The following is a 13520-nucleotide window of genomic DNA, read 5'->3' on the forward strand; positions in this document are numbered from 1 at the left end:
CATTTAGTATCTTTTATTCTAGAACCATCTGTCTATTCATGATTGTTGTTGAAAAGCCCAAGCCAGTCGTCCTGCAGAATATTCCATGGATTTGCTTGATGGCTTTCTGGAGTTTCTGGCTAAAGAAGAGAATTTTATTTTCTCCCAGTTCTGGAGGTTGCAAGTCCAAGATCAGGGTGCCAGCATGGTCAGCTTCTGGAGAGACCTAAGACTTGTAGACAGATAGCTAGCTGCCTTCTCCCTCAGCCCTAATAGGGCCAAGAGAGAGATAATCTCCTCTCTTTCTCTTCTTCTGAGATCACCAGTCTTATCAGAGTAGGACCCCACCTTTAATTACCTCCTAAAAATCCCTACCTTCATACATCCTCACACTGGGGCTTAGAGCTTCAACATATGAGCTTGGAGGGGAGCATAATTAATTTTATTCCATAGTGTTCTTCAAGAAGCTTATATTCCCTGTAACTGGAAATTAGATCTATAGGCATTCTTGATTCAGTTTAAATAAATTTGGCTAGAATACATCATAAATGAAGTTGTATCTTTATAATTATATTACACAAGGTGATACATAATATCTGGTTATTTCTTATTACCTTTAAATATATATTTGTCAATTTGGTAAGCAATTCCTGTTCATTACTAAGTTTTATATCTTTGTCATTGTTTTAATTTGCATTTTTCTGAATAACTATTTGCCTTTTGAAGACATGAAGGGAAGGTGGGAAAGGCACAGAAAAGAACTTAAAATGAGAAAAAGGAAAGAATTGCTTGAATGGAATAGGAAAAAGAGACAAATGGTGCAGTTTGATGGAATTTTCTGTCCTTTTTCAGTATTTCCTACTTGCTAGCTCTAATTTATTTGGTCTATTTGAGATCATGGTGATCACACTGAAATTCACATCTTTTTGGCAGTAGCTTCTCAGATACTCGGTGGAAAATAGGGTTGCTCAAGCGTGCACAGGAACCGAGGGATGGAGCACCCCTGGGAAGTCTTATATGAGACGTTGCTGGAAAGTTGTGAGGTCACGGCCCTGTGTCCTGGGGCTCTGGAGTCCTGCATGCTGATGTTTGAACCCTGTCTCGGTTCAGCCCAGGAAGATTGCTCCTGATAAACAGGGCAGAAATGGGTGTGTTAGTTTTTCCTTCATGACTATTTACCCAAGTAGCCTTTAAGGTTAAACTCAGCACAGTTGCCATCTAGCATTTTGGCTAATGACATTTGTCTTATAACATGTCCGTGTGAATTTTGACTTCACATTAATTTTCAGAGTCATAATAAAACTTATGCGATAACTTTTTTCTTCAATCCAGAGAATGTCTTTCTATCCTGCATGTAATTCAGAAGAATAAAGATGAACAGCAGTTCTTCTATGAATTTGAAGGGGGTGTCAAGCTTGGAATAGGTGCCTTTAATTTGGTAAGTAAATAATTATAAAATAGCCACCAGAAGGTTTTTTAACAGAACCCAAGGTTTCCAGTACCTTCTCTAGGTGTGTGAACATCTGCCTGGGTTTGGTTGACAAATGGCTAGAGTGGGATCGAATTTTTTTGTGTTGTGACCCAGTGGTAACTTTGGCCAGTATGTGTTGTAAAGTTCTGCACATGCTTAGAGTCAGTTTGGATTGTACAGGAGGGGAAGCAGGCAGCACGCTGAATGGACTGGCAACATTTTTGGTAATAAGGAGCCAGGAATCTGGTTCCATTTCCACATCAGAAATATTGTGGCTTTAGCAATGGCAGCTCTGGAATTGAAAATAGGTGAGGCAGTAATCATCTATTTTGAGGCATGATTTTGATGCTGTGAGAGAGATGGAAGTTTGAATAGATATTTGTCAAATTGTAGTATGTTATTTAGAGATTTTGAAATTTATTAAGGTTTGACTATAATTAATGAGACAATGCCTTGGTAAAGGGAACAATACACACGAGTGTGCACATCACTGTGGCCACTTTGTTCATGAGCCCAGTTAGTCAGTGGTAGGGGTGTCTGGGGAAAGAGGCTGGCTGGCTGTTACAACGGGTCATCCTATTCCCTTGATTATTCAGATCCTCCTCTGCTGAGGTCTGGCTTTGGTGAACATTCACATGCGACACAAATTTTTTGCTCATTCGGAGAGGTCTATACTCTTCCCTAGACTTCCTTGTCATTAATATTCTGATGATATTCCTTCCAAATCCCTGACCGTCCAGCCAAACTGTTGGCTCCAGCTGATGAACCCATATAGAATCACACACATGGCTATTTCTCCTTCTAGGCACAGTGAACAAGCAGGTGACCTGCTTTTGCCCTGCCTGGATTTCCCCTCCCCACTGTTCCCCAGGGATGTTCTAGAAAGCAACTGGAGGGCCATGCTGTTCACTTTTAGGTGGTGCCTGCATATTATGCAGAATTCAACAGCCTCGCTTTCTGGAAAAAGATGTTAAAAAGAGGTCTTGTTTGCAAGTGGGCACTGAGGGATTCCCTTCTCAGTACTTCATCACTGCACATAAGAGGAGCAAGTATTTTCTCCAGCGTCCTGAAAAGGGCAGGGATTTTGCTGTTCTTGTTGTCATTTGGTTGGTTGTTTTTTTAATTTTTTAGGTTCATTGTCTTAGGTAAGTGAAATTAATTCACAAGTGATGAGTAACTGTATGTGCAATATGTGATGATTGAGATATGTATAGTGGTTCAGACTTGGTTCTAATACTTCATATTATCGAATCATGAAACCTTTAAGTTGTTTGGAGGTTAATATTTGTCTGTAGATAGATACACTAACAAATAGACTTTTTTTTTCTTCTTGCAGATGCTCTCCCTTTTACCAGCCCGGATTATCAGACTGCTAGAATTTATAGGATTTTCGGGAAACAGGGTACACATTTAATTTTATCTTAATTTTGAAGGAAAGATAAAACATTATTTACTGAGTATGAGGACAGTGTAGCACATCTTCATAAGTAGCATGACAATTATTGGCAATTTGTTTGCAGGACAGTAAAAGGTCATGGGGGTCTTGATCATGCTTTTCAGGAGCTGCGATGGTTTTTCTTTCTTTTTTTTTTTTTTTTAAAGATTTTATTTATTTATTTGACAGACAGAGATCACAAGTAGGCAGAGAGGCAGGCAGAGAGAGAGGGGGAAGCAGGTTCCCTGCTGAGCAGAGAGCCTGATGTGGGGCTCGATCCCAGGACCCTGGGATCATGACCCAAGCCGAAGGCAGAGGCTTTTTTTTTTTTTTTTTTAATATTTTTTATTTATTTGACAGAGAGAAATCACAACTAGGCAGAGAGGCAGGCAGAGAGAGAGGAGGAAGCAGGCTCCCTGCAGAGCAGAGAGCCTGATGCGGGGCTCGATCCCAGGACTCTGGGATCATGACCTGAGCCGAAGGCAGAGGCTTTAACCCACTGAGCCACCCAGGCGCCCCCGAAGGCAGAGGCTTTAACCCACTGAGCCACCCAGGCACCCCTGCGATGGTTTTTCTATTGAAAACTAAATTTTTTTTTTAAATCTTTGTTACCTAAGTTCTGGGATTAAAAATTATGTTTTACTAACATGGCTACTTGCTGGACTTTGGTACTCTTGTGTGTTTAAAATATGCTTCCTTAACCTTTTAGCAACCACAGAGTATTCTATAAAACCAGGAAATTAGACTAGATTTCCATGTCTCTCATTTTATGATTCACACAGTTAAAAATTAGTCATGGTGTTTTAGGTTTCCTTGCACTTTTAAGTTTCATGATAAAATTAAGCAAGGAAATTTTGTTTTCCCTGAGTTTCACTCATTATATTTCTGTATGGCTATTTGTGTAGTGTTTATTAAACCTAACACTCAATATGCTATTACCAGGATTGCCTTATTGAAATAGCTGTCCCTATTAGCGAAGAGGGCAGGTTTGGAGAACTGTATGAGAACAAGTATTCGAAGCTGTTGCTCGCCCCACTCACCCCAACCCGCCCCACCGGTCCTGTGCTTTTCTGTTTTCAGTGCTTCTCATGCCCTCTGTTTTGGATATCCTGCCTAGCCAGCAGCCTTCCAAATAATGTTCTTGTGAGAGCCTCTCCATACATTAGGTTTGAGATAAATGTCAGCTATTCCTCAATCTCTCCCTTAATCTCTCCCAGTGAGGCTTATGTACTCCTAACTCAGAACCATACATCTTTCTTATGACACTCACCATATTCTAGTACAACCATGTGCTCATGTAGTATCTTCCCTATTTGATAGAAAGATCTTTGGAGACAAACCTGTATTTGCTCATGACATTAAGGAGGGCATGTGATGTAATGAGCACTGGGTATTATATAAGACTGATGAACCACTGACCTCTATCTCTGAAACCAGTAACACATTATATGTTAACTAATTGAATTTAAATTTTAAAAGTTTTTTAAAAACCCTCTATTTTTTCATACCCACCATAATGCATTACACTTAGATCCTCAACATGTTTTAATAAATTAATATTTTTATAAGAGAAATTCAGCATTTCTATGGAATGAGCAGTGCCTTTATCCTTTCCCTAGAATCACATAATAAGAAAGAATTTATGAGATTTATCTCATGCCATTTTAAAATGTAAAGTTTGTTTCTGGTCAGGCATTGTCCCTGTTCTAAGCTCTTGAAAAGTAAACTCCACCTTCTTGGAGGGTGGAGATACAAGAACTTGGCCTCTGTAGTGTCTGAATGTGACTTTTGAGTCAATCATGTTTTCTCCTTCTGAAAGGCATTTGCTTCCCACAGGAGTTGGGCCTCCTGCAGCTTCAGGAAGGTGCATCAGGAAGAAGCATGAGGTCCCCACTATGCTGCCTCACTATACTCGCTTTTCATACTTACATCTCCCTCATACTTGGTAAGGACTGGATTATGTTTTATGGCATAGAAAGTTGGTTACCTTTCATCTGAGTAAGTAAAAAATTTAGATTGTACCCTCAAAACCAATAGAACATTGTATGTTAATTATTTTTCCACTAAAACAATTAGGAAGAAAATTACCAAGAGCCAGTGGTCTGTATCTGTTTACTTTTTTCTTTTTCTTTTTTTTTTTTTTTGAGTAAAGATGAAAAATAGTGACATTTGTCATAGTGACATTTGGCAGAGGGTGTGGAGGGTTTCTTTCCCTGACTATTTTGTATCTGTTCTCCACTAAAAACATTCTGTAAAATTTAAGGTGATCTGTTTTAGCATATTCATATTGGATATCTTCTTGAGTAGAAAATTAAATTTTTGGCTAAGTTAATATTGCTGTTAAAACCAGAAAACCCAGTTAGGACTCAACAATAACTCCCTCCATTTTTTTTTTTTTTTAAGATTTTATTTATTTATTTGACACAGAGAGAGACAGCAAGAGAGGGAACACAAGTAAGGGGAGTGGGATAGGGAGAAGCTCCCTACAAACGGGGAGCCCGATGCAGGGCTTGATCCCAGGACTCTGGGATCATGACCCAAGCTGAAGGTAGACCCTAACGACTGAGCCCCGCAGGGGCCCCAGCTCCCTCCATTTTTAAGAATTAGTTGGTCCTAGAGCTTTTCTTAAACTAAAGTCATGGGAGGGCCCTGTCTTGCCAAATTAACAGTTCTTATCTTTTCCATGAATAGGTGTTTGCTATAGTTTACTAATATGTGGAGAATTGCTTTTATGTGTCTCCCCTATTTCGTGAAAACTGAGGCTTTTCCTGTTGAATTTCTAGGTACAGGAGAAGTGAATGTCGTGGAAGCAGAGAATCTCCTCGCGCCCTTCCTCCAGCAGTTTCCAAATGTATGCTTAGAATTTCAAGTGCATGTTTCAGCCATAAGCAGTCAGGCAGGGCTGACCACTGATCAGTCTGTCTGCTTCCTTTCTCCCCAGGGCTCCCTCATGTTGTTTTATCATGCCCGGATAGAGCTGCTGAAAGGGAATGTGGAGGAGGTAATTTATCGTGGGGGGAGTAACTTGGGGAACTGTCAGGTGGAGTTGTGTCATACTCATTCAACATAAGTAAATTCAGCTATATGCACTAGACAGAAATGTAGACAAAATATGTTATCAAAACACCCCAATTTAATTTTATGTATGTATCCTACTCTATGTAGATTACTGAATACGGTCTATTACTTACACATTAAGTACGTGTGGCAGCTCGGGGTAGAATATACAGAATACAAGTGGGCATCTTTAAAGGAATTTCAGAAAGTTTATCTGTTTCTGTGTTGCATAGTGACTTTGAAATCTCTCCCCTGCGTAAGATACAGCTTCACTATACTGCATATACTCCTCATCAAAGGAAATTATTCACTAATTCTCTTGAAGAAGACAACTGTGGGGCTTTTCATATAAGTATACTCACAAATAATTTTCTTCTACACAAATGAAATCAAACATATATATTTTTCTTTGATTTTGTTTTTTTTCCTACTTATATTTGGATTTCTTTCCATGTCATTAAATCTAAATCTCCCTCATTCATTTTAATGGCTGGATTTCATTCCATGAGGAGGCTATGTGGTACTTAGTGAAGCAGTCCACTATTAATAGACATTTATCTACTATAACTGTGCTGTTGTAACATCATTATGTGTATGTTTCCATGCACAGATACTGATAATCAGGATTTATAGGTCAAAGATGTTCGCATCTTGATAAATCTAGCCAAGCTGACCTTCTAAGGTTAATAACTAAGTTTATTCCATTTAAATGCCTATAAAGATGTGAGAATACTTGTTTCCAATGCACTTTGCCAACTCTGCACATTATCTGTTGTATTTTCGCCCATGTCATAGCCCAAAACATAATCTAAGTTTTAAAAAGATTTTATTTATTTCAGGGAGAGGGAGAGAGAAAGCATGTACATACTTGTGCAAGAGCAGGATGGAGGAGGGGCAGAGTGGGAGGGAGAGGGCCAAGCAGACTCTGTGCTGAGCTTGGAGCCTGACATGGGGCTTGATCTCGGGATCCTGAGATCATGATCTGAGCCAAAACCAAAAGTCAGATGCTCAACTGACTGAGCCAGGTGCCCCAAGAATCCAATTTTTAAATTTATGTTTTTCAGTTTACAAATTTCTTCATGTGTATGTTTATCACGTGTTTATCTTTTCCTCTGATTACCTATTCATATCTTTGACAATTTTCCCATTGAGTTGTTTGTCCTTTTTATATGGATTTTATTAAATTGTTGTGGATAAGGATTAATTTTGGAGAGTTGTGAATGTAGTAATATCTTCTCCCAATCTGCCTTTAACTTTGTTTAAGGTATATTTTAACTTCTGGGAGTTCTGGCTTTTATGTTCAGTTCTTTGGTAAAGGACTTCTGCATTTTATATCTTCCTTGGGAAGGAACTTCACTACTCCCACATGATAAAGTGCCATAGCCCCCTCACGAAGCTAAGTCAAGAGGCAGAACTTAATTGTATCATTTCATGTAGGGAAAGGAACATATCTCATCACATTGAGTGGTTTAATGAGAGATGATTTTGTTCTTTTTGTACAAAGTGATTTATGTATTTTTCCATTAGGTTATTATCTCCTTGTCTAATATCTGGATGATCAGCTTTATGCAATTGACTTATAGGCACAAGAGATATTTCGAAAATGCATTTCAGTTCAAGAAGAATGGAAACAGTTTCACCATCTCTGTTACTGGGAGCTGATGTGGATTTATGTATTCCAACAAAACTGGATGGAGGCATATTATTACTCTGATCTGCTTTGCAAAGAAAGTAAATGGTCCAAGGTAAAGTGCTGTGCTTTTGTTGCTGTTACCTGTTTGCTAGTAAGTGTCCAGGTTGATTTTTTGGGGGGACTCTTCAGAAGTATGACTTCAACCTACTTTCTCAACTCGGGAATTCATCAAAGGAGGAAATAGGCATTAGGTACCTACTGCTTATAAACACGGTCCCTAGCACAACATGCTCTAACAGCCATCCAAACAGTCCTCGTCAACAAAGAGGTTTTATCTCTGAGGATGAAATGTACTTACATTTAAAAAATTATCAAGCAGTCTTGATAAATTTTTTTTATAGATTTTATGATGCCCTGGTGACGAGGCTTTTCACAAGAATTAAAATTAATTCTGAACTGTTTGTGAGAAGTTGGGAGAAATGAGATGATTTCTTATTCATTCTGTGTACTTTCTTGACCATCAATGCTACCATTGTATAATGGGAAAATGGAAAATTAACTGAAAAGTGTTATTCTCAATAGGAACCGGCAATGTAAGACTTCATTTCCTTTTATTTCTTTGATGCCTTTTAAATGTTACATCTAGACGGTTTGTAGGTCATTCCCAACTTGCGAGAGAGAAATGTCATGTACCTAGAGATGCCCTATAAGTAGCTGCTTCTCTTCTTTTCCTCCAGGCAACGTATGTGTTCTTAAAAGCTGCAATTTTGAGTATGCTTCCAGAGGAGGCTGTCATAGCAACGAAAGAGGATGTAGTGACTTTATTCAGGTAAGCCAGGAACTCTTGCTAGAACGAAGATCCTGAATATATCTTTCTTTTCCCCTGAGTGTTCTCCCATACTTGACCTTCATGTCTTCTTTATTGTCTACTCATTCGATGCAGGAACCCTTCAAAACCACACTCTGCTATGAACTGCTCTTTTAACTGTGTTTAGATCAGTATCCACCCATCCTCTGCAACCTTGTTTTTTTTGTTTTTTTTTTTTTAAAGATTTTATTTATTTATTTGACAGAGAGAGACCACAAGTAGGCAGAGAGGCAGGCAGAGAGAGAGAGGAGGAAGCAGGCTCCCTGCGGAGCAGAGAGCCCGATGCGGGGCTCGATCCCAGGACCCTGAGATCATGACCTGAGCCGAAGGCAGCGGCTTAATCCACTGAGCCACCCAGGCGCCCCCTGCAACCTTGTTTTTGAAGACCTGCTGTGTGAAGGGTCCCGTGTGAGGCGCTGAATAAGCAGGCAGGGCTCCTGTCCTTGTGGCATGTATAACCTTGTTGTGGAACCAGACATCAGTGAAATTATCACACAAATAATGGCAAAATTGTAGTATATGACCAATTTTTTTTCTATACTGCCTTTGTTGCCATTCCTTCTCAGTATTTTTGTAGGCTCATCCTGTTTTATCCAGCTATTGAAGATTGATGTCTTAGAGCCACAACCTTAGGAAATCTCAGCCAGGCCAAGTTTAAATTCTCGTTCAGACTTCCTGACTGAGCTCCCGACCCATACAGCCAGCTCCCATTTGTCACCTTTCCTTGGATATGTGAGAGCATTTAAAAAAATTATTTATTTACTTATTTTTTAAAGACTTTATTTATTTATTTTAGAGAGGGGAGGGGAGGAGCAGAGGGAAAAGAAGAGAGAGTCCCAAGAAGATGTGGGGCTCAATCCTAGGACTGTGAGATTATGACCTGAGCCAAAACCAAGAGTGTGACACTCTATCAACTGTGCTACCCAGGCACCCTGAAAGCATTTTAAACTTACTGTGTTCAGTCTTCCTGGACAAACCTAGTATTCTTTCCTCTTTTGGTGACTGGAACGACAGTTCTCAAGCCAGAAGCTGGTAATACTTGCATCACCAATGCTACCCACAGTGCCCCCCCATTCCTCAATGGGAAGAGAAATATGGATATGCACGTGGAGGCTGTAATGGTTGAGATGGTGTCTGAAGGTGGAGTAGGAGCTGCTGAGGCAGCAGGGAGCTGTGGTGGTGCAGTTTCAGACCAACAGGATAGCACATGAGAGGACCTTGTTGCAGGAAGGAGCACTGCACATTAAAGAACCATAAGGTGATAATTTGGTAAGACATCATGCTGCATTTGGGGTACAGTTGACCATTGAACAACATGAGTTTGAACAGTGCGGGTCCACTTACACGTGGATTTTTTTTTTTTTTTTTTTTTGGATCACTACAATACTGAAAATGTATTATCTCATCCTTATGATTTTCTTCATAGCATTTTTTCTTTAGCCTACTTTATTGTAAGAGTATGGTATTTAACACATGCAACATACAATATATGCGTTAATCAACTGTTTATGTTACCGGTAAGGCTACTGGTCAGCAGTAGGCAGTGAGCAGTTAATTTTGGGGAGGGGATCAAAAGCTATATGTGGATTTTTTTTTTAAGATTTTATTTATTTACTTGACAGAGAGAGACATAGCAAGAGAGGGAACACAGGAGGGAGAATCAGGCTCCGTGCTGAGTAGGGAGCCTGATGCAGGGCTCTATCCCAGGACCCCAGGATGATGACCTGAGCCAAAGACAGTCGCTTAATGTCCAAGCCACCCAGACACCCCTATATGTGGATTTTTGCTATGTGGGGGGAAGGTGTTGGTGCCTTTAATATCCATGTTGTTCAAGGGTCGGCTGTTTATAGGTCAAAAGAAAAGAAAGGCTAAGGGTGACTCAAAACTTGTCTCACAGAACATAGTCTCCATTTAAAAATAAGCCAGAGTGGCGGGGATCATGGGTAACTGAACAGGGGCTGATAAGGTCCTCGAGTAGATGAGGGGATCAGACTGAGGTGGCTGAGGAAAGAAATGCAGAGCTGAGCATCAGTGTGTTCCCGGATAACCCTGACTATAAAGGGGAGGGGGGCGAGAGAATGGTGGTTGGCGGGAGATGGCATGTCAGCACCTGTTTTACTGGGAGACTTGTGAGCATTCTCAAGAACCACTGGAAAGGATCCAGATGGAAAGTTACACACAGAAGTGAGAAATGGGATAACTGATTTGTAAGTGTCCTGAAAGGGCAGGAGGAGTTAGAATCCAAAGCCCTGATGGCATGGATGGTTTTATGTAGGCGGAGGACCCGGTCTTCTATTGTATCTGAAGGGAAGAATCTAGAATATAGGTGCAGAGGCAGGCAAGCTTCTGTGCTGTAGTACAAGAAGGAGGGCACTCCATCTCCTAGCTTGTGTTTTTCTTTACAAAACTGGAGGCAGAGGCATCTGCCTCTGGCTGGTGGTGCAAGGGCCCATTTGTGGTGGGTGTTGATGAATTCACAGGGATAGCAGTCTGCTCACAGTGCAGGTGCAGGGGAGATGGTCATTGACCTCATCCAGGGTTGGGTTTTTGCCAGACGAGCGTGGTGACCAGGTAGTGGATGAGGGAGGTTAGGACTGCAGCCAGTGCGTACTGCAGTAAGGGACAGGCCATCGAAGCAGGAGTATGGAGGGACAGGGAGAGAGAGGGAGACTGTGCACAGGGAGAAGGTTGAAGGACAAGTAGACTGACACAGTCTTACTAGACCAGCCGCATTAGAACGAAGAGAATGGTATTCAGAGTGGTGTGCCTGAGTTTGTGCTTTGAGGTAGAGGAGATACAGGTGCCAAAGTGTGGTCTGAGATAGGACTGCAGAGGCCAGAGGCTGTGGTAGAGGGGAGCTAACCGAGGAAGTTCAGGACCAGAGAAGCTCTGCTACATTCCTCAAACATAGCTAATGACAAAACCTTTCACATGGAATCCTGCAATCTGTGCTGGTGTTACGAGAAATAATATCTTAGCTGAGCCCTCAAGACTCATCAGGGCAAATCTGAAGATACGACCGAGACCACTTTTCATCTTCTTTTCTAAAAGCTCTTTTTGACAGAAGGACCATGTATACTAACTATAGATAGAATCAGCATCAGCGGAAGCCATGGTGGGATTCATGTCACCTCTTACTGTCCTCGCTTCACACAAATAACAGGTGGAATGGAATGGGATAACATGTTAAGATACGTTGAAATCTTTTAAATCTCCCTCTGTTTCTTTCACATTAGAGTAAGTTTTCTTCATATCAGAACAATTTCTGGGGCACCTAAGTGGCTCAGTCATTAAGTGTCTGCCTTCGGCTCAGGTCATAATCCCAGGGTCCTACATTGGCCCCCTGCTCAGCGAGGTGTCTGCTTCTCCCTCTCTTACTGTCCCTCGCCCCACTTGTTCTCTCTCCCTCAAATAAATCAGTAAAATCTTTAAAAAAAGAAAAGAAACAACCAAAAACACAATTTCGGTGAAACACATAACCAATCCTATTTTCAGGAGAAAGCTTGAGGTCTGCTATGTGATAGCATGAATTTGTTGGGATAATGAGAGGAGAGTCACCCAGTGAATGTTTTCTTCATACAGACTCTGCAGTCTTTAAACCACACGATTTCCTGTTAAATAAATCCTGTCAGAATAAAGCCTGCTTCTGTCCCACATCCTCAATCCCTACTTCACATGTCCACTGCTTCTTCCACTGGTATTACTGATTTGATGTTAATCATGGGCGTTCTGCTTTAAAATTCATACCCCCAGATTGTGCCCAGAAAGAACTGAACACAGTCTTGTCCTCTTACTGGAATATTTTTTCTGTTGTTTCGTCTTACTTTTTCTTTCAATGATGTAATTGGCTATTTATTTTCCTGAATATTGTCTCAGCAACTGGTTTGGTGCACTTACAAATTTGTGTGGAAGAAAGTGCTGTGGGAACATAGTCTCTTTGTCCTACTCTCATTTTTGTGTGATTGTGGATTTCATAATTGGGATTTCTTAGCTTTTAAGAAGGAGTTTGTAAATATGGTGCATGTCTTTAGCTGATTATTTTCAAAATAACCTATGTTCGGGACACCTTTTCTCTAAGTATACATTAATTGACAGCTGTGTTTTGAAACACATCATCTTATAGATCTGTGTCCTAGGAAATAGGAATAAGTAGGAATAGATAAGAATATGAAATGTATCATATACCCCTTTCCTTCTCTCTGAGTACCCACAGTGTAAGTAAATATTTTGGATTCTTTTCTTGCTTTCTTATGGAAATTGCCAATGTTTGTCTTTATTTATTTTAAAGTTTTTAATTTAAATTCAATTTAATTAACATATACTATATTATTAGTTTCAGTGGTAGCACCCAGGCTCATTACTTCAAGTGTCCTCCTTAATGCCCATCACCCAATTATCACATCCCCCCACCACTTCTCCAGTGACCCTGTTTGTTTCCTATAGATCAGAGTCTCTTATGGTCTACCTCCCTGTTTCCATATTACTTTACTTTTCCTTCCCTTCCCCTGTGTTCATGTTTTGTTTCTTATATTCCACATATGAGTGAAATCATGTGGTATTTGTCTTTCTTTGACTTATTTTGCTTAGCATAATACCCTCAAGTTCCATCACATTGTTGCAAATGGCAAGATTTCATTCTTTTTGACTAATATTCCGTCTCTCACACACACACACACACACACACACACACACACACCCACCCCACATCTTCTTTTTTCATTCATCTGTCAATGGACATCTGGGCTCTTTCCATATTTTGGCTATTGTGGACATTGCTGCTGTAAACATTGGGGTTCATTGTCAATTTTCTATTTAGATTTCCTTCATCATATTTGATAAAGTCAGATGTTAGCCAAGTTAACTAGAGAGAAGTATGTGTCAGTCAGTGGTTCTCACATTTGAGCACACATCTAAATCACCTAGAGGACTCGCTAGACTCCAGATTCCTGGGCCTAGGTCTAGAGTCACTAATATTAGGTCACTCCACCACTGGGGTGGAGTCTGAAAATTTGTGGGTTGTTTTTTACATTTTAAAAAGATTTTATTTATTTATTTGAGAGAGATAGAAAGAGAGAAT

General features: G+C 40.3%; 1 protein-coding gene across 2 annotated transcripts in view; it reads left to right on the top strand.

Moving 5' to 3' along the window:
* TTC39B (tetratricopeptide repeat domain 39B) overlaps positions 1-13520 on the top strand; it is a 119923-nt gene that overhangs the window by 85754 nt on the left and 20649 nt on the right. For both annotated transcript variants that reach the window (XM_046023643.1, XM_046023645.1), the window contains 7 exons: positions 1312-1417; positions 2787-2852; positions 4722-4830; positions 5669-5736; positions 5827-5886; positions 7526-7687; positions 8313-8404. In XM_046023643.1, coding sequence (XP_045879599.1) covers positions 1312-1417; positions 2787-2852; positions 4722-4830; positions 5669-5736; positions 5827-5886; positions 7526-7687; positions 8313-8404 — 663 coding nt within the window. The remainder of the gene's footprint in view (positions 1-1311; positions 1418-2786; positions 2853-4721; positions 4831-5668; positions 5737-5826; positions 5887-7525; positions 7688-8312; positions 8405-13520) is intronic.

This window comes from Meles meles, chromosome 11 (assembly GCF_922984935.1).
Source record: "Meles meles chromosome 11, mMelMel3.1 paternal haplotype, whole genome shotgun sequence".
Classification (NCBI taxonomy): domain Eukaryota; kingdom Metazoa; phylum Chordata; class Mammalia; order Carnivora; family Mustelidae; genus Meles; species Meles meles.